Raw genomic sequence first — 20,626 nt, 5'->3', positions numbered from 1 at the left:
GCAAACAACAACACACAGAAGGCCAGTATTGTCATGCGTTTCTCCTGAAACCTTTATTTATCCATTGATGTAGTTTCTGGTTCAATCAAGAATAAAATAAAGATATTGTAAGCAATCTAAGTCCGACTGAACGCCAGAGGCCAACTGTTGTCACAAAGTCATATGACAATAAAAGATGGCGTGTATAGCATCTCATCGTCAAACAGAAGGCGCGTCACAGCTGACAGATGGTGTGACGTGAAAATAATGTGACGTAAAGAGAATGTGACGTCAGAACAAAATGACGGTGCTCGAGGCCAAAGGTTAGCGTCTACACACAACAGGAACGCAATCCGCAGGGCAAATATCAAACAAGTCAGACGCGCAGGAATACACTCCACAGCAAATACACAGTTCCTAGCAGCACATCCAACTGATCAACAAAGGTCAAGCGGGCATGAAGCTCACCGAACTCTGCCGATCGTCCAGTCTGCATGTCGAAAAGGAACAAAACGGAGGAGTTGCCACATTCCACACGCACGATGACAGGCCCGTCAGACAACATACTCAGTCACATGTCACACACAGGAAGATGTCAGAGAAGACAACAATACAAAGAGCTCTGTCTCATCCTCCCAGTTTGACGAGGCGACATCACTCTCTACAAATATCTTCTACTGAGATGGTAGCACCCGAGGCTGGATACTCACTCTGAGGTGAGTTAGGTCCAGGTGGAGGTAGTTGTACCGTTCTGCTGGTGTAGAAATGGTGGGGGACGCCCTAAACATAAAAACAGCCATTTAGTGTGTACATCAAAAAATGATTTACGGGACAATATACGGGCCTTACCTATCCAAGAGAGATGTTTGTGTTATGTAAGTGGGGAGCGTTGACAAAATGGGCGACAAAAAAGGTTAAAAAGACGTGTTTACATTAATCTTTAAAATAACACAGTTAATAATATTTAATGTGAACTTATGGCCAGTATTTTTAACTCAGGTTTTTCCCTTTAGCCTAAAAGGTATGTTTGTATCTTAGTTCATATTTCTATATTTTGCTAATGCGTGGATATTTGTATAAATATATATATAAATGTTATACATGACATGGAAAGTAGCTAAAATTTATAAATATCTTAATATCCCTGAGAGGGTGGGAAGATAGAGTATCTAACAGCCTCTAAAACATTTGATATCCTTTTAACTCAAAGTAGGATTGTGAAAGGAAGGGAAACTTGGGTGCACTGTGAAAAGAGAAATACCCTTTTAGTTTTAGAGCTAATAGCCACACTCAGTTTAGTTGTAAATGTGTAACCTAATAATTACGCTCATTTACCCTTTATGGTGTATCACACTCACACACACACACAGATGCTCATCAAATCAGGTACCAAAGGAAATTAAATCTAGTGACAAGTTATGGATGACAAGAAAAGAAATTCCGTAGTCAAAGAACTAAAGAAATTTAGGTGTTTAAACAAACAAAACTACATACTGTAGGTAGACAACTTATGCTGTATAGGTTGGAGAAATGTAAATAGTCCTAGACAAGTAGTATATTATGTTACTGCTATTATAGTATAAACACAGCTACAGAATGAATGGTTTATTTCCAGTCATCAGCAAAACTGCTCAAACAAATAACACTGGTCTGGGCAGATGGTCAGAGACTCACCTTGTTGTTCATACTGTAGGTCAGGTCTAGCTGTAGAAGTAGTCATGCTTGAACATGATCCATTCTCTACGGAAGTGATGCGAGAAGACTGGTCTGAATATGGAAAATCACCCGCAATAAAAAAACATTCATCATTCTCTGTACACCTGAATACAAATGATGTATACCTTAAATAATATACACTAGACTCACAAATTTATAGAAAAGATAGAGCTCAGTAGGCTTACTTCTGAGTTCATCATGATGTGCATTACTGTGAATGGATTCATAATGATGGTTGTCGTCGGGCGGACAGGTATCATTGTCCTGCTGTGGGGCTAAAACAATGACAATCACAACATTCTTTATTCTGCTGAGCTCTAGCAAATACCGATACAGGAAGGTAAGAATATTAACAATCACAAAGCAAGTATACTCATGCATAATAGATACATAAAGAAATTTACATTTACTGGTATCAAGTTCCAGTGTGCAGAAATCTGTTCATCTCAAAACATTACGACAGCACATGTATAATAAAACTTGCAGTTACAGAAGCAAAGAATACATAAAGCAACAAAAAATGTGTGAGTGATCCTTAATTTTCAGGGCATTATGCAGAAAACTGTCCACACATACCAGTTTGGTATACATACCCTCAAATAAAGCTAACATACATCATTTTTCCTCTGTCTAAAGGCAGTATATTTCTCACAAGATTTCTTAAAGAGTTTTCAGAAAACAGTGTCACACTCCAGTCCAGACATTCCGACCAAAAGTTTAATGTTGCAGGTGATAGCAAGGTATGCTGTAGTGGAGGGTGTTTGCTTGTAGTTCTACTCAGTAAGCAGGTAGTGTAGCCTAAGAGATGTATCAATGTATCGTAAGACCAACAACCAGATGTCGACAGTCTGTATTTGAAGACCAGAAGAGAACTGCAGAGAATTGAACTTACGCTGCTGACTCCTTGGCTGTTGTGAGACCGAGGGATGCAGATATAAGCTCATATTATCTTGTGGTTGATCAGTTGTCTGCCTTGAATCTTCTGTTCTAACTCTGTTCCCTTCTGCTAAAAAATAAATTCACACCGCACAACACATTAATAAAAATTTTGAAAGATAAAACATGAAAACTTTAACTTTCTTATCCCGAGACTTCTAATAATCCTCCTCAACATTAACTAACTATCTTAAACAATAAGATACTGGACAATTGCCAACAGCAAGTGCAGGTCATCTTTCCAAGCCAGCTGGAGCTGACTACCTTATATTTGCACCTGCTATTGTTTACTTTAACGAAATCTGATAACCGACAGTCAGAATATTTTTCATTTACGAAAGTATGTTCTTCAATTAAACAAGAATGTTCATTCACCTACCAGCACCCCGGTGTCTGCACATACAGACGACTACCACAAGCAGACTGATTCCGAAGATGACAGCGAGGGCAGCGGCAACAGCTATACCTATGATGTAGGCTGTGGAGTCGCTTGGTGCCATGACGTCACCTTTACCTGTGCCGTCTCCCACACCTGTACCGTTGCCCGTCGCTGATCCTTTGATCACAGTTGACACGTAGCCAGTACCGGAGCCGTTTCCCGTAGTTGAACATCCTGTACGGTATTATAAACAAATATTGTGTCATTGTGTCATCTAACTGTATTCTGTCTATAGTTTTATTGCCTGATAATTTCTGACCTACGTCTACCTGTGACAGCGATCCTCACACTGGAGCTGGCTCCACGCCCGTTATTTGCGCCATTGGTGACGGTGCACGTGACTACTTTCCCGTCATCCTCCGCGCCGTTAGCTTTGAAGGTGCACTCAGCGCCTTTCTGTCCCTGGCACAGCCCTCCCCACTGTATCATGTCAGGTAAAAATGGCTTGATGGCATCCACAGTGCAGGTCATTATCACCTGACAGTTTTCGGACCTGAACTGGATGCTCACACTTTCGGGACCGTCTGGAAAAAAAATGTAAAGGACGTCTCCATGTGAGGTTGTCCTGTGAACAGATTTACTATAAGGTTGGGTACACGACGAAATTGTTTTTTTTTTTTACATTTTTGTCAGAAACGATTGTCACCAGGTTCTGTCTTCTTTTTTTTTTTATAAGATTTAGGGAAAAGCAGAATGTTTTAGTATCCCGTGTATGTGTGTGTGTGAGCGTGTTTATTGAGTTGACTACTCACACGCCACGCGGTCAGACACAACCACGCGCTGCCTGACCACCCAGTCCAGCTGACACGTGACTTGCAGGCCATCGTGCGTGCGGTTGACGCGGTTCGTGGGAAACTGCAGCTGTGTGACGCCATATCCGCCGGCAGCAATGACGTCATTACCTACAAGCCACTGCAGTCTGCCTGGCGGCCTTCCCAGTGACATTGTACTGCACATGCAGTCTACTGTACCCACTTCCGGTACGTAGGTCAAGTTACAGTTCTGAGTCGGCTGAGAGGGCTCTGAGATCACTAGTGTACCTGGTGATGAGAATTAATGAAGTGTTTTAGATACCCAGACACTCAAAATAAAATAAAATTCTTAAACCTACTACTTTGCTCTCAGTGACAATAATTACGATCGTGCACTGATTTATTCCGTTTCGTTTTACTGATAGCCGTTAAAGCCAGCGACTGAAGAGAAGAAGTGCAGATGTATAGTATATAGAATATGAAAATAGAACAGCAAAGATCTTGAAAATAGATGACGAACCTTTCGCATTCTAATTCCCTCCAGTTCATTATAGTCAAAATAATGCCAGACTACAACTTACACTAAAATTTTCGTTTGTTAGTAGTGTCTATATTAACAGACCGATACATAAATTGAAATTAATTAATTTACTCATGTACCATTTATAGGATAGAGTCTCACGTTCGTCTGTTCTGAAGGGTAGAGGTCAGCAGTGTAGTAGTAGCTACCACTCTGACTTGGAAGAGACCAGGAGGCAGTGAAATTTCCTTTGTAGTAGGTCTCATTTGCTGTTATTTCGATGAAAGGTTCAAATGCTGTCCATGTAGTAACGTTCGGATTTTGTACGAAGAAACTGGCGCCATCATTCTAAAAATAACCAGTCTTTGACCATCATCCTCTGCATTATTAAATTTTAACCAATAATCTTGATTTTTACTTCTTTAAATTACACCATCTACAGCTTAATAACAACAGCAATGATGATAACTTGAAAAATCCATCGTAGGCATGATGGGGGATTGAACGAAAAACCCTTTGATAACGACTGCTCTTGATACAAATAATAACGAAGCAACATTTCATCAAGCATTTCTTAAAATGTATATATATAATGTGACTTAGTCTCAGTCTCCCATGTATTACTGAACATCTAATGATGTTTGGTAAAATTCTTTGTATATGGCCAAAAATATTTGATCAGTTAAGAAGATCGGTGAGGTCTGTCTTGTAAGACTGAAGACATGATACACAAGTGCAGGTTACTATCTTGCTTTAGTATCAGCAGTCCAAGCGAGATCTTAACAATGCTTGCGACATAAGAGATGAACAAATGTTCTATTCTTTGTATTACTGATAAATGGCTTCTCTAGTTTCATACGTACAGTTGCTAGGTACTCGTTAATGTCGATGACATAAAGGTTCATAGCAGAAAAGACCCGGAATGTGGAGAAAACTGCAGTCACTGTCCAGTTCTCATAATTGGTCATCACGAAAGTGTTATTTAATTGAAATGGATCTGTCGAGAGAAATAGTCACAAAAAAGCTTAAGCAAACTTGTTAAAAATTGCTGACAAAGTATATAACATAGTTTGGATGATTTTTCAATTGTTTTTAAAGATTGGGTTTCGTTCCCTTCTTAATGATAGGACATCTGCTATGAAAGCAAACAGAAAGCGTCCTCATTAAAACCAGTTATTATCACGAAGGTGTTGACATAAAAAGAATACATTTGTGATTACTCACACACGATGTCCAATGGGCATCTACGTTCCCTCGTGGTGCCGTTAGAAAAGAACTCAGAACAGACCACGGTGCCGGCCATGTCGCGGTAGGCAGGGTAGTAGATGTAGCATCTGGTGTAGGTCTCCTTCAGGTACTGGACGGTTGAGTACCGCCGAGCGTCGAAGGTGCGGTACATGTGGTTGCAGAACGGGGTACATGTGCTTATGGTGACTACTTCCCCTGACAGTTTGTAAAGGTAGAAGTTGACTGTGGTGTTGACAGCCACACCTTCGCACTTTGACACCACATCGGTCTTCTCGACCACTCTGTACACCTTCCCGGGACTCGTGTCACAGTTTGTGACGATGTCTTCCATGCAACAGTACAGAAAAGACTTGTCAAGAAGACGATAGGGTCCACGACGACAGGACAGCAAAACAACAACAAAGACAACACCTATGATGGCAACGATGGTGAAGATGACAATAATTATCTGTATATGTAAAAGCTGTCACTCTTTATGCGGGGTAAATAAAGACTGTGGAGCCAATCAGTCTTATCTTTGGGGAAGATGACGGAAGTTCCCCAAAAAGCATTTGTTGGCACAATGTACACTTTATATCATCGACGTAACCAGATTAGAGAATAATTAAATACTTTAACCAAACACCAGTCCCAATTATAACTAATGATAACTAATGAGTGTTGTTGTGTATTGCTAACGTTGCTAAATACATTTATTTGCGAAGATCCGATTTAATCTTACATCATCTTTAAATGATCTTTTCTAGATAGTTCTTTCCCTCGTGCAAGAAAAAAAAAAGAACTAAGTTAAGCAAAATCAACGCAAAGGCTTGAGTAACCTATAATCAAAGCATCAAACATAAACAGAAGCAATGAAAAAAGATAATAAATGTACAAATGTTCTTACCTATGGTGTTTGTTCTTTGTAAAGTGGCGAGAAGCAGCATAAGTCTTGTCACCTCAGTAATCAGCGCCATGTCTAGAGTCTAGAAATTGTATCGGCGCCACCCTGGGTAGACTATTTATGGTGTAGCAGGGGCGCTGGTGGGACAGTATATGGCTGGCAGTGGTTTGAACACTCTTCCTTTTACAGGTGTTGCTTGATAGGGCGGTCTTCACCCCACCCACAAAGCCTGGTTACCAAAGCCTGGTTACCTAAGTGACGAACTCTGACCCCCTCTCACCCCGACTCCAAGTACTTGCCACAAGGTGTTTGGTGCCACTGGCTCATGTTCAAACCCTCTGTAATGCTTGTAATGAGTTAAGTTACACAAGCTGTCTGGGTGCTGTAAAGTCCTGGACTCTCGTATTTCAGTTTACGGGAAGATTAGTATGCGGACGGGTATGAGCAGGGTAGTATCAGACATGGGTGGGGAAACAGGTAACCAAGTGCTGGCGTCCGAACTGAGAGATGAGCCGGTTCGATGCCCGTGTAGCGGAGCTCACTTTCCCCAGTACCTAGTCATACCTCACTCCAAAGAAGGTGGTGGGAGGTAAGGCAGTAATGGGGAGGAGATGGGCACCACTGTCAAGTCAAAGCTGAGGTCTCTAACATAACGACCTGACAAAGGTCATGGGACGACCTTTCCTTTATTATACATAGGTAGGGCAAAACAGAGTTGATATGTACATCAATAATGTAAATAAATGTATTCACATTTATATGTCTGTGTGTAGAAATTCACACAAATGCTTCCATAATCACGTTCTTTCGAGAGAAATAAATATTTACCCATTGAGTTAGTGACACTTGTGTCGTCTCGTGTACATTGAAGATGTAGAATTATGACCATTGTAGGGTACAGAGCACAAACTATGAGACTAGAGAAATCATCCGAATAGAACACACTTTCTGACAAAAAGCCTTTAGAGGATTCCCAGATCGGCAGAGTGGGGGTGTGAGGGAAGTGGGTATTAGAGTAAACATCACACTTGAAGCGTAACGACTAAGGTTTTAGTGGAATATTTTCCTTGGGAATTTTTCTTTCTTTCCTTGGAACAACAAAGACGAACGGTCCGATTGGTGCTGAGGGGTTCAAAAGCCGGGGCTTCCTTTTGGCTCAGCCACAGTGTTGTTACCACCTTTTGTTTGTTTGTTGGGCGAGAGAGTTGTGTATTGAACACAAGGAAGTGATTATGAAGAAGCCTGAGATCGTCAGCGACCGTAACAGTTCATGACCACGTGACATGGCTACCGTGACGGAGTGAGGACCTGTTCTAAGCGACTTAATATTCAATGTTTGAAATTTGTAGAACATTTGATATTCGTATTTGATATTTGTCGAATTTAATTGTTATATGTTGCTACTTGACATTTCAGTTTCTAGTCAAACTGAAGAAAAATATATTTAGAATGCAGGGGTAAACTAAGGGGAACCCCCTTTAATTCCTGTCCTGACCATGAAGGAAGCCAATTCTAGTTTATTGAAAGAGAAAAATAATTCTGTGTACAATCAAGCCATAGAAATGTTCTCCATTCACCCCAGTGTGCGTCTCTCTTCCTCGTTTCTCTCCATTGGGCGCGTTTATACTTGTAGCAACTTTTCTAGTTTTGTATACTTATTTTGAATGGCCGCCATTTCTAATCGTCTACCTCAGCTTGAAGGTGTGAACAATGCAGGCAAGTTTGAGATCATACCTATCTGAAATACCTACCATGACTAGAATTTCTTCCAAACTTTGCTTACGATTCCTTCTCCTATCTTTCTGTCGAGATCATGCCTGGTTTGTGTCTATGTTTGGTTTATAAATGATTTTCACTAGTGTCTGTGATTTCTATATCTCGCTGGCTTTGTCACCGCATCATTCTTAGATATGCAAGATTTTTTCTCTCCATGAATAGTAGTGCTAGTATCATTTTTAGTGTTAGCAGTATCAAGATAGTAACAGTGTAGTGCTGGCAGTAGAAGTGTACTACCAGTAAAAGACATCAATAGTAATAGTAGTAACATTACTAGTAGTAATAGCAACACTAGAAATCATAGTACTAGCATGGAAGAAGTGACAATATTAGAAGTTATCAGTGCTAACAATGGTAATCATGCTAGCAATGCTATCAGTCAAAATAGCACTAACAATGTTAGCACTAGTAGAAATACTACTAGTAGTAACAGTATTAGCAGTCAGAGGAGTATTAGCAGTAAAAAGCATCACTGATAAAGCAACTCTTTAATAAGTGAATAAAAGAAGAAAGAATGAAATGGTATAAGAGATGCCGCAGATAAAGGAGTGAAAAGCCACGCACCTACCTTTAATGACTATTGGTGTGTGACCATATAAGGTCTTGAATAACACCACACAAAACACCTGTTTGATCAGCTCTCTAAATAATCTATGCATTCATTGTGGCTTTTGGCGTGTATTCCAACCTTAGTAATGGCAGGCATTGTGGTAGTGACAAGACATGTCGCTGCTTATTGTATAAAAACTGCAAATCATGGAAGTAGGTACAACAGTATCAGCAAAACTTTACCACCTGCTGCATCCTTTACAAGGCTACCCGGGATATGAACATCATCTCCCCATGTGGGGTAGGTCTCAGTTGTGAAAACACATCAGCTTCTGACGTCGGTGCAGGCACGTGCTCCACGTGCTGCATTCTTCCGGGTGTTCTGCTGCTGGTTGTCGTCTGGACTTGCACGTGCAGTCACAAACAATCTGAGGCGGGTAAATTTGCATTTACAAACACGCACACCCCTATTACACTCATTGAGCATACTTTATTTACACAGTAAATATTGCATGAACAAAATTAAAAAAGATGTGTAGTAGGGTGCGAGTATATATATAGATACTAAAAACTTGGCATAGTGTCAGATTAAACATTATTAACAAGCTGTTCATATTTTTAATAAATTATTCTACCATATACCGGCTGGTGGTTGTATAGCTACATGTTTCCATAACAAGTTTTGCTAATTCCAGAAAACCACAGAGGAATTAAACATACGGAATATCGATGACAAATTTAGTTGAGAAAAAAGTCAAGAGAGCAGGGTCACCAAAACTACTTGAATGATTTTTATTGCAGGTAAAGTATTCACGAGCACTTAGAAATCAGTATTGAATTTGAGTAAATAACACAGGTTCACGCAGATGTCCCCTAGAGTTAATCTCATCTAAATGTCTCTGAAGAGTTTTGCAAGTGCACGACACGGAGTTGCAGTAACACTAGGGCACGTCTGTTGACCTTACAGGTGTAACTGGGTCGTCAGGCTTCAACATTCAACGGCTGCTGCCACATATGTATACAGGAATACACGCATACAGGTGTGCTTTTACTACTACAAAAGCCACGTACTTTTATATTTCTCTTTTTCTCTCTCTCTCTCACACGCATACGCACTCACGCACGCACGCACGCACGCACGCACGCGAGAGAGATGCTCCGGCTTTCTAACTTCCTGTTTCAGCAGCGGTCGTACTTATGAAGCGAAGGTAAGTCGTTGGCGTGGAGTAACATGGCGAAATCAAAGACAATCGTATTGTCTTTGTAATTATAAAGTGTCCCCAGACACTGCAGATGAAGCTTATCCCTTGGATAGAGAGCTGTGGCCAAGATGCCCTGGGGTACAGCAACAAAAAGTGTTTGCTGTGTCTGCACACTACTTCACAAGTTTGATACTTCTCCTTGTTTTCCTCACTTGTTGCAGCCTCGCTTCGTTGCTCCGGCCTCACGAGAGCTGGGTATAAATAAGAGGATGCCTGTGAACAACAAGGATGTGAGGAGACAGAACATGGCGCTTGTACCTGGGATTGTGACGACAGCAGTTGTGATACTCATTACGTGTCAAAGGGCGAACAGTAAGTATAGAAGTTCTTTACAGATATATTACTGTCACTGAAGTCACTAGTATGTCAATTTTATTTTATTTTTCCAGTAAAAACAAAAGAAAAAATTAGCTGGCTGAGAACGATGCGCACGCATACCAAACATAACTTGGAAGATAATCTGAGTGAAGACAAGTTGTATACAATACATTTTAATAAGTTACATAAGCGGTGTGAAATCTGTTCAAATTATTGTACATTTATGTAAATGGACTGAAAATACCTTCATGGGTTTACAGGAGAATATCTGAACTGAGTTCTACCCCTTAGGATGACAATTAACAGAAGTGTGTAAATTTTCCTATCCTTTGTCCCTCAGAAAAATGGCGTCTGTACGATAAAGTTCAAGCTCGGTGTAAAAGCATCATTAGAAGTCTTAGAAAAGATTTAGTCCAAAATAAAACAGCTATTTAGCAGTAATTTCATCTGCCTGATTTTGATTACAACTGTTAAGGAGAGTTTGTAAAGAAAAAGACAAAGAAACTCTGGGTGAACACATGGCGGATGAAATTATGATTCGTAGCAATCGGCACAAACCCCGAGCATCCTGTTGCAGGACTGTTAATATTGAAAATTATTATTACTCCGCCATCAAGTGCTGATAAGTTATTAATTTAAATTCAATTGCAAAAATGAAATTACTGGCACAGTTTTGTCTTAATCTTATCTAGACACTTTGTCAAACTTGATCAAATGTTTGTTGACATTTTTCGGTTAAGAAGGGCGTAACGGGAAAATGTCAGTGTTTACAGAGCAATTCAGACCACAGAGCTCAGGGAAGATGAGGATTTTGTGCAGCCGCCCGAATGTAAACAAAGCATCGAGGGCTCGTATTGTGTAGATGCTTGCTCATGCTTATTGTCAGAGCTGAGCTGAATCTCGTACCCGTGTTCTCAAAGATTACACAATGTTGTCATCGTCATCTTGACATCTATATACTGAGATAAGAACACTAACTTGTATTCTGTACACGTCAGTGATGAGAGCATCGAGATAGCACCCCCAGTAAAACAGTTTCACCGTGGATTGTGACACCTGTCTATGGATTGTGTCACAGGTATCGCCATGTCGTGCAGCAGTGATGGTGTCATCCCGTTCAGAGAACTGACCAAAAGCTCGGCTTCCTGTTACTCCTTATCTCCAAATACCTCCGTCAGTTGGAGTCTTACTACCTTGTCTGGACAACAGGTGTCCCTCGGCACGTGCGTGACGACACGTCATGCACAGTCCAGCACCAGGCAGTCACAGCTGTATCTCACACCTCCATCACCTTTAACGCCACCCGGGACATGGCGGGTACATTGGTCTGTTCAGAAGTCTTCAGCAACGGCACCGTAGTGTCCGCTAACTGCACCCAGGACATCGCATGTAAGAGAGATCTACCTTTATGTTTCATTATTTCATTAACATGCTGAAACATCCGCATTGAAACATTGTCACACTGCTTCATGGAAGGTCACTTTTTCATGGTATCATATGTTGTTCTGTGAATGTAGCCATCCTGGTATAGATAAAAATTAATAATACATATTACATGAGTGCGCACTCACAGACGAAAGAGAACGTTCACTTTCTGATAGGAGTCACAGGGTCACAGGGTCACAGGGTCACAGGGAAGTCGTCGTTATGGTTTCTGTTGTCGGAAGCAGTTAGATGATTGGTGATGATTAGTATGATTGCCTTCTGTTGTCAGACCCACTTCAAGTGGACAAGGTCAACGTGACAATAAATCTTGAGAACTGGACGTTCACTGCTGAAGTTGTTACTTCCAGGGTGTTCTCCTCCCTCAGTCGCTATAGTATGTTCATTAACGAGGTCAACATTGATATCTATCAAGTAAGAACTGATGTGAAAACAAATGTCTACCCTTTACCCCCTTTTTGTCTCTCTTGTAACTACGTACTTATACTTATTCCCCTAAGTATTCATATTTCTGTGTCGGTTGTATTTGTTCTCGCATGTTTGCACCTGCATGCATATATGTGTATGGTAAATAGATACACGTGTGCACGTGACTACATGTATCTGCGCAACAATACATGGCATTTAGATATTTATCATCTCATTTTATTGAACTGCGTAACATCAGACTTACAATGACCGCAATATCTATTGTAATGTAAGCACATACTTATATGTCTGCTGCCTACATTCACAACAAGAAGTCAGTGATGATGATGCAAGAACTTGTCTTATAGACAAAGTCACGTGCTCTCCCTATTACTACGTGGAACGTGATAACTAAAATTACCTTGTATTAGTCCTCTGGTGTAAAATACATACTGCTAACAAAAAAACCCCAACAATAATCATAATCACCATCATGATCATCATCTGCTGATTACTAATATTACTTTTGTTATTTTTCCATAGCAGTACTACGTGGGACCAATAGAAATTGCGTCCAAACCGTCCTTTGAATTGTACACCAACTCCACTACAGGTCTTGAGTACCACAGGGGGACAGTCACCACCTCGTGGTCCTTACCATCCAAGAGAGGCGACTATTACTACACTCTGCTTTTCGTCCCACACTGGACTACTTCAAACTTTATCCTGAAAAAGGTGGTACGTTAGCTCGCACGTTCCGACCCATTTATGAATAACAATTAAAATGAATAATTAACAACTGACGCTCATGTTGTATGCGAATGAATGTCATATCATCACTTCTGAAACAAGTCCCATTCAAAGTTTAATCATGGACACCATACACGGGTCTAATGAAGAGCACATTTATAATACGTAGAAGATTGTCGGCATCATCGATGGCTTAATTAACATAGACATAGGAGTAGTTGTAGATACGTACATGACCTATTGAAGGAAGGTCATATTTCAATCGCAGACCTTAACATGAAGCACAAATGAAGAGATAAATAAAAAATGTTTTTACTGTCAACTGTTTTAAATATTCTGAATATTTTGATATTTATTAATGCAGTCTAAACGTTTGTTTGCGTCAGGTTTATTAAAGATTCTAGAACCGTCACCTCCAGAGACAAACTGCTCATTAACCTATGTCCCAGAAGTGGGCCAGTGGACTGCATGTGCAGCACAGTGTCGCTGGGGAGTCCGGCAGGCAGGCTGCAGTGGCTCGCGGGAAATGACGTCATAGTCTCTGGCGGATATGGCGTCACGCAGCTGCCGTTTCCCACAAACAGCGTCAACCGGACGCACGATGGCATGCGAGTCACGTGTCAGGTGGACTGGGTGGTCAAGCAGTCCGTGTTTGTGACGGACAAAGTAGCGTGTGAGTTGTTAAAAAGGAAAGAAAGAACGAACGAAAGAAAGAAAGACAAAGAATGGAAGGAAGGAAGAGACCACAAAAATGTACAATAGCAGGATTAAGAAAAATCTGAAAAGCTGTGATAAAGTAGGGAAGCATGCACACATGTTAAAATAATTATTTAATAGTAAGATCAGATGTTTGGCTAGTAGAAAGTGCTTCACACGTGACAACAGACGTCATAACCTACACACGTGCCTGCGTGACTTTTGCAGATGGTCCTGAGAGAGTCAGTCTCCAGGTGCGATCCATTCACTGCTTGGTTATTGCTACCTGCACCGTGGATGACCTAAGACCTTTCAGCTACGACATGGTACAGTGGGGCGGTCAGTGTCAAGGTCAGCGAGGTGTCGTGTGCACGTTTGAATCTTGCGACGCTGAGGATGTCACGTGCTCTGTCACCAATCACGCTAATAACGGACGCAGCGTCAGAGCTGTCGAGAAGGTCACAGTCACAGGTAGGCTAGGAAAAAAAAAAACCTAAAGATTTAGCTTTTGCAGGTCCTACCTTTGCATCGTTCTGCTTCTTGCTTGAAAGGATCGTATGTGCTTGATACATTTACACACTCCATCCTGTTCCAACGACCATCTTGTTCCAACGACTTCCCGACACTCTTGTTTGCTTCAAAATTCGAAGAGAGCTTAGACCACACATTAATTTTGTACAATAGTTTGACAATCAAAACTATGAGCATAGACTTCATGTTTCTTACCCATGTTTTAATTGATGATATACACTGCCATGTGACAGGTAGTGTGGCCGCGAGCGACATCTTGGCGAGGAGTGTAGGCGCTAGTGTCGGCGTCACACTTGGTGTTCTGGTGCTGGCGGTGTGTCTGGTGCTCGCTGTCGTGTGGATTCGCAGACGTCATTCACCAGGTATGTGTGAGAAAAGTGTTTTTCAACCGACATCTAAGACTTACTCATCATATATTTTTAGATTAATTTGAATGAATTTAATTCAAAAATAAAATTCGTCGGACGCTTCTATGCTTTCTTGTCTAAATGAAGTTCGCCAGTTCCAAACGATCCAACTTTTAATTAGTGCAATCAATCAATGGAAAAAGTAATTTTAAATATGTCATCACAGTCGTTATCGACTTCAAGCAGTCATGGGCATTTGTCGATAACGAGTGTTGTGGATGTAGATCTCTCATCCGGCGACATAAATATTTCCTGTTTTTGGCGGCTGACTACAGGAGTGGACTAGCGCGCCGTTATGTCGTCTGTTGCTGACTCGGTGGCTACACATTAACATCTTTCTAACTTTTCAAATGTTAAAGCTGATAGGACACATTTTATTTGTCCATAAGAGTGACTGTTTCGCAAGAATAAATCGCGTTGCAAAAGATTTAAAGTAATTTAAACGGTTATTGCCATTAGGGCAAAACCAGACGATTGCTGATTCTCTTCCTGTTCCTATCTGTGTGTGTGTGTGTGTGTGTTTTAGTACTTCTATGTGTACTTCATTTGAGTTTCTCTTTTCCTTTAAGCCGGAAGAAAAGAATCTAACAACACCAGGAAACACAACTCTGCAGAACATGACTACGCGGGACTATTCCAGATAACTGGAAGGGAGATAACTCAGAGTATGTAGCTTCAAGCAGACCTCACACCAAGACATCAAACACTTTATACATTCTTTCATTGATGAAAAAAAAAGACATAAAATTCCAAGAAACAAAATACGTTTTATTGATTACGAAGAATATTTTTAAACTGAAAGCTTTATTATTTTGCCAGGATTATTAATGTAGAGTTTATCAAGACAAGACTTGTTCTGACAACTTTGTAGAAAAACAAATTTATTGACTTCTTGCAGGTGACTCGAGCAACAACGAAAGTGACTATGGTTCTTCAGGCAATGCTTACCAGAATGTGCCAAGACCTCGAACATGAAGATTCAGAACTAGGATAGAGTATTATTGTAAGTGATAGAATGAGATAAACATAGATATCTGGATATATTTTAATGAAATATCTAGTCATATTGCTCTTGAAACGTTCATAAAATTATGTGCTGTAGATGTGCTTTGAACAAACCGGACTGGTTTGAAAAAAAACTGTGGTTATACTACTTCCACATACGCATGATGTAGACAAACTTTAATATTTTACTCTTTTGTATATTTGAAGCAAATCTGTTAATGAAGTGGAGATTAAATTTCATTAAATTAGTGTATTTTATTTTCTTGCTTGTTTTGTGTGAGCTCAAGCTTACAGGAAGGAGATACAAACACAAGAGAAAGCAGATCGGAAAACTGTGAATAATCAAACGAAAAACTTAGCTCTGATAATATATACACATGAACTAGGAAATCACTAGAACATACTTTCAACAGAAGGTTTTCTCTACACCAATCGATGTTTGTCGTGTTCTGGTAGAGGATTGTTTTAAGGAAGAACAAGAGACAGGTATCAAGGAAAGATGGCGGAACCAATAGACAGGTGAGTCTCTTTTAACACTGCGAGATACCATTAATACCATACATCATCTCTTTTGCATCAGAGCAGAGGCTCGTTTCTAGGCAACCAAAACTGTCTCTCCTGATTTTAGGAACTGAATACTGCCCTGCCTTTCTAGAAGCCAGCCAGCCAGTCTCCATTGATCGCTTGGAGGAGGCTTGCGGCAAGATGCAGCAGGATGCGAGACATCAGCTCCGTCGTCAGCAGCCCAGCGACTTGCTGCAGCAGCGCAGTTGGTGTCCGTCTGCTGTGCTGTGCTGTGCTGTGCTAGCTTATGGTAGATGCCGTGCTGCAATATTGTGCTGTCCAATAAAATGTGATGGTCAAGAGAAAGTCAGATCAAGAAAGTGTTTTAAGAAATCATGCGAAGGATTTATTTCAGCCACCAACCATTCCGCTATCGCAAGCAGCACTGAAAAAAAAGTGGCTGAAACGATGAGATTACAAGTTTTTGCCTGCTCGAACTGAACTTTTCTTTATGATGAAATGTAAATATTGCTTTAAAGTGCGATTTTCTAGATGAGTGAATGGCCATATTTACAGAATAATTTTTTTTTTCTAGGAAGAATTTCAAAAACTTCTTTCCAACAGAAACAGTAATTTTTAAAATTAGGATGCAATGTCTTAAAAAAATTAATTTTTTCTGAGAATTCTTGAACGAGCTTCTAGAACCTTCAGCAAGCGCAGTCTCTGAGATTTTCCCCTCGTCTCACGAAGAATACTGATGGCATACAGGACAGGGTTCAAAGAAACATTCAGAGGTCCTACCAGGAACGCCAGATTACTGATGATGTCAAGAGGATGTGACTTTTCCATGTGGGTGGAGATCCCTATCACTGTCAGGAGTGAACAGGACAAGGTTTTTGTGACTAGCAACAGGTTTAATCGGCGAGCCAAGGATTTGTCTATCGTGTGGGTTCGACTGATACATATTGGAAGACTACACACACTACTCACGTGGAATACATCAGCCGTCAAGATTAAGACAAGGTTCATGAGAATAATCACACCAAACATATAGGGCCAGCCTGTAAAGCCAGCCTTATAAACAGATAAAGGTGCACAGATGGAGTTCTGTTTGTAGAAATCCCCAAGGTATACGAATAGAAAGAGCGGGAGAACAGAGAGAACAAGACCGAAACCCAGGTGCAACAACAAACAATAGGTAGCAAACAGTTTTGGAAAATATAAACACGAAGCCTGATCACAAATACACGCTCTATCGTCAACAGAAGCAGAGTAAATACAGACACCTGGGTAGATGTCAAGTACAGAAGGCCGGCCATCTGACACACATACCCGCCTGTCCATGACTGTTCGTGCCACAGGTAACGATCTCCATACACCTGATCTGCGGTTCCAATCACAAGCAAATAGATGCCCATAGCGAAGTCTGAGACATTTAAATTTATCATCAAAGACCGAATGCATGGCCAAGGTTTTCTGTCTCAAGAAAGATCGTGTAACAAATGCTACACACGTTTCCTACGAAGGAAGCGACACACAAAATCCAGAGAACAACAAAGAGAGATTTTGAGCGGAGGAGGTTCTGACAAGAAGAAAAGCTGTCTGGGATTGAAAAGCAAAGTAAGTTTTCACATCCGGCAAAAATTCTTTGCAACAAAGGACGTAGTAGCTGACGTAAATAGCCCGTAGTGTCGTCAGATTCTTTAGCGTTTCCCTGTGAATTTCTTTAAGACGTCATTTCCGCTCATATCTAACTCGATCAACTTTCGAGAGTATACGAAACTGTTTGAACTCAGGTTTCTTAGCTGAGCGAAAGACATATTCAAAACCTGAATATCAGGAAAATTCGAGAGACATCACCTTCGAAGGCTTTTAATAAGGTTTGTGAAACATCAAGATGAGTCAGAAGGGAATGACCTCCCGTGTAACTGGTAAACAAGGACTGAAATGGATTTCTGACCAGACGGAGAACACGGAGATTTTCAAACTGCATGAAATACGCCATGTCAATCCTGTTGATGAGGTTGTCACTCAAGTCCAGTGTTTGAAGACTAGGTAGGGACATGTTGGAAAGTACTTGTAAGTCACAAGCTGCTAGACTAAGCCAGACAAGGTGAATGCTTGAGTCAGGTCCTTTGTTGTCATTCCGGAGCCCTAGCATCTAAATAACGCATTGCAGGGAATTTCTGAGCATCGAATATATCTGAGCAAACAAAGGCCAGACCCTGACACAGACAACCCTGAGGGCAGGGAGGTCACAGAACAGTTCATCGTCATGTTGTGGACACTGTGGTCGGTCATCACACATGTGGTCCACGTGCACGCACACGGTAGAGGCGCGACACCTGTAGAATCCCGGACAGGTGTAACTCGAGCATTCTTTCTCGTCCTCGTGGTAAGGCAGTCGTACACGCCGTTACATCGCACGTAAATAGGTAAACAGTAACCGTCAGGTGGACACCGGAAGTGCGTGTCTGGACAAGGGTCAGAGGGACTTATTGTTCTGAAGACAACATCATCGTTTGGACCAAAGTCTATTACCGCTGGAGGATCAAAAAAAGAAGGGGATAACATAGACCAGTATCGAAACATGCTACAATCTTCGTCGGAGGCATCCCAGCAGTCCTGGTGACGTCACAACGCTTGCTAGACTCGATACATTGACCGTTTCGACATTTAAACCCATAACACTGATCGTTGCGTGTACAAAAGTTTTCATCAGAGCCATCGAAACAGTCGGGTCTGAAGTCGCACACGAGGGTGTAAGGTAGAGTGGTGCTGCCATCAGACACACGCAAACATGGCGGTCACAACAGACCTGTTTCCCTTCCAGGTTGGCAATGCAATGAAAAAATTTTGCACCACAGCGACTAGCCTTGTCACATGACAGAAAGTCAAAAGTAAAGTGACCGTCAGAACACAGGACGTAGAGGCTGTTGTTGACTTTTGTGATGTGTTCCTGCTGACAAGAGGCATCAACACAGACATTGGAGGAGCGAGCGTTGGGATGTAAAACTCACACAGCTGACCAATACCACGATATTTTGAAATGCAAGAGTCGGGGAAAAAGTCAGTGTAATCCATTGATGAAACATAACAGAAGATAATGTCTATGTTTAGCTGAGTTAGTATGGTAGATATCAGATATGTATAGTCATAGGCAACAGTACCGTCAGACCAGGCCAGCAGTTTCTTGTACTGTGAGGGCAGAGTACCATCGTATGTAGTCAGGCCTACATGTTTATAAACTGGCGACTTTCCATATTGATAGATTTTATTAAAAGCATCTTGTTCATGTCTGGTCCTGACATTTGCGAGGTTGCCTCCTCGAGTTCTGCACTCTCGACTTACGGAAAACCATGTCGTGTCATCAGTGACATTTTTTAAGAACACATAACATTTATTTGCCACGGCAACCGAACCGTTACAGGAGGGGCTGCTGAAAGGACAGTGAGGTCCCTCGTCCTCCCCTCCTTGGCACTCCCATTCCAGGTTGCACTCCAAGTGTTGCTTGAATGTGTGGTAGTGTGGCACGGAGCAATCCCACAGTCCTCTGTCGGTCCTGGCTGGCATTTCATGGGTAGGATGAAACGAGAAAAGCATCTTGAAACCTCTTCTGAAGCAGAATACAGCGTAGAAACGAATTTGAAAAGAATGTTTCAGCACTAGAGCTGGTGTAACTGAGTTAGTGCATATTTCCATCTTCAGCGAAAAGCTTCCATCACTCACAGTTTCATACAGTTGTATGTAAACCTTGGTGCAAAGCTTGAGAGACTTATAATAAATATCCACGTAGGAGAAGCTGACCATAGCCACATGGTTGAGGGGAATATGAACAGTACGAGAAGCGTTCATCAAACATGGATGACGCCTGTTGTCATCAAAGCCCCAGGTGGAGACATAGCCAGAGGTAGGGGATGTGTTTACAAGTGGAAGCTTCATTCGCAAATCTTCCTCGCTGGAAGTAAACCTTAACATGAATTCAGTGACATTTCTTGAGACTGGGATTTGGAAAAAAATCTTGTTGGAGCCACTGATAAACAATGGTAAATAACGATCGGAAAGTTAAGATATTAAAAGTGGTCATTGGATCTGAAAATTCCGGATCTTCTGAGGCTGTAATATACAAATTGTTGGTCTGCTTAATGAAGTCGAATGTGGCTTGGACATAATTATCTTCAGGAACGACAATTCTAATGGTACAGCCAGAAGACGCTTCTGGAGGCCAGTTTAAAACACCGTGAATGACACCCACTGAAGCTGAAAAAGTCATCATTTTTTGTGACATACACTGGTCCTCTGTTAGCTCATAAACTGTTTCTGACTTGTTTCGCTCGCTGGTTTCAGAACTGCCGTTATGTTGGTGCAAGGAGTTAGAATAAAGTGTTGTGAATTGTTTCCCCTCCAAGGATTTACGAAAATCAGTTTGAATGATCTTCGTCACATCTCTTTGAGTTTCAAAGTTGGATAAAGGAGAAGAGCCATGTGTGAAAGAATTATTTTG

The 20,626-nt window shown here is 41.2% G+C and overlaps 2 protein-coding genes across 8 annotated transcripts; one reads left to right on the top strand and one right to left on the bottom strand.

Annotated features, from left to right (window-relative positions):
* Nucleotides 1-28: 28 nt before the first annotated feature.
* Nucleotides 29-7,037, bottom strand: LOC112568250. 2 transcript variants are annotated; one of them, XM_025245449.1, is made up of 11 exons: nucleotides 6,477-7,037; nucleotides 5,567-5,914; nucleotides 5,206-5,339; nucleotides 4,483-4,690; nucleotides 3,823-4,110; nucleotides 3,340-3,594; nucleotides 3,011-3,244; nucleotides 2,588-2,698; nucleotides 1,881-1,970; nucleotides 1,654-1,746; nucleotides 29-759 (listed from the first exon to the last, which is right to left on the bottom strand). In XM_025245449.1, the coding sequence occupies exons 1-11, from the start codon at nucleotides 6,544-6,546 to the stop codon at nucleotides 701-703; spliced, it is 1,890 nt and encodes a 629-aa protein (XP_025101234.1). In that variant the 5' UTR covers nucleotides 6,547-7,037; the 3' UTR covers nucleotides 29-700. The 2 variants fall into 2 exon arrangements, with proteins under 2 accessions (XP_025101234.1, XP_025101233.1); XM_025245448.1 differs by having other exon boundaries at nucleotides 2,588-2,701; nucleotides 6,477-7,028.
* A 633-nt stretch (nucleotides 7,038-7,670) lies between these two features.
* On the top strand, nucleotides 7,671-15,841 carry LOC112569578. 6 transcript variants are annotated; one of them, XM_025247397.1, is made up of 10 exons: nucleotides 7,671-7,773; nucleotides 10,222-10,372; nucleotides 11,457-11,767; nucleotides 12,093-12,235; nucleotides 12,773-12,967; nucleotides 13,366-13,652; nucleotides 13,904-14,146; nucleotides 14,440-14,568; nucleotides 15,183-15,278; nucleotides 15,512-15,841. In XM_025247397.1, exons 6-10 carry the CDS (start codon nucleotides 13,448-13,450, stop codon nucleotides 15,586-15,588), a joined length of 750 nt encoding a protein of 249 aa, XP_025103182.1. In that variant the 5' UTR covers nucleotides 7,671-7,773; nucleotides 10,222-10,372; nucleotides 11,457-11,767; nucleotides 12,093-12,235; nucleotides 12,773-12,967; nucleotides 13,366-13,447; the 3' UTR covers nucleotides 15,589-15,841. The 6 variants fall into 6 exon arrangements, with proteins under 6 accessions (XP_025103182.1, XP_025103183.1, XP_025103180.1 ...); XM_025247398.1 differs by lacking the exon at nucleotides 7,671-7,773 and adding an exon at nucleotides 9,400-9,599; XM_025247395.1 differs by lacking the exon at nucleotides 7,671-7,773 and adding an exon at nucleotides 9,400-9,838.
* The last annotated feature ends 4,785 nt before the right edge of the window (nucleotides 15,842-20,626 follow it).

This window comes from Pomacea canaliculata, linkage group LG7, assembly GCF_003073045.1.
Source record: "Pomacea canaliculata isolate SZHN2017 linkage group LG7, ASM307304v1, whole genome shotgun sequence".
NCBI lineage: Eukaryota > Metazoa > Mollusca > Gastropoda > Architaenioglossa > Ampullariidae > Pomacea > Pomacea canaliculata.
This window is presented reverse-complemented; position numbering and strand designations above follow the sequence as displayed.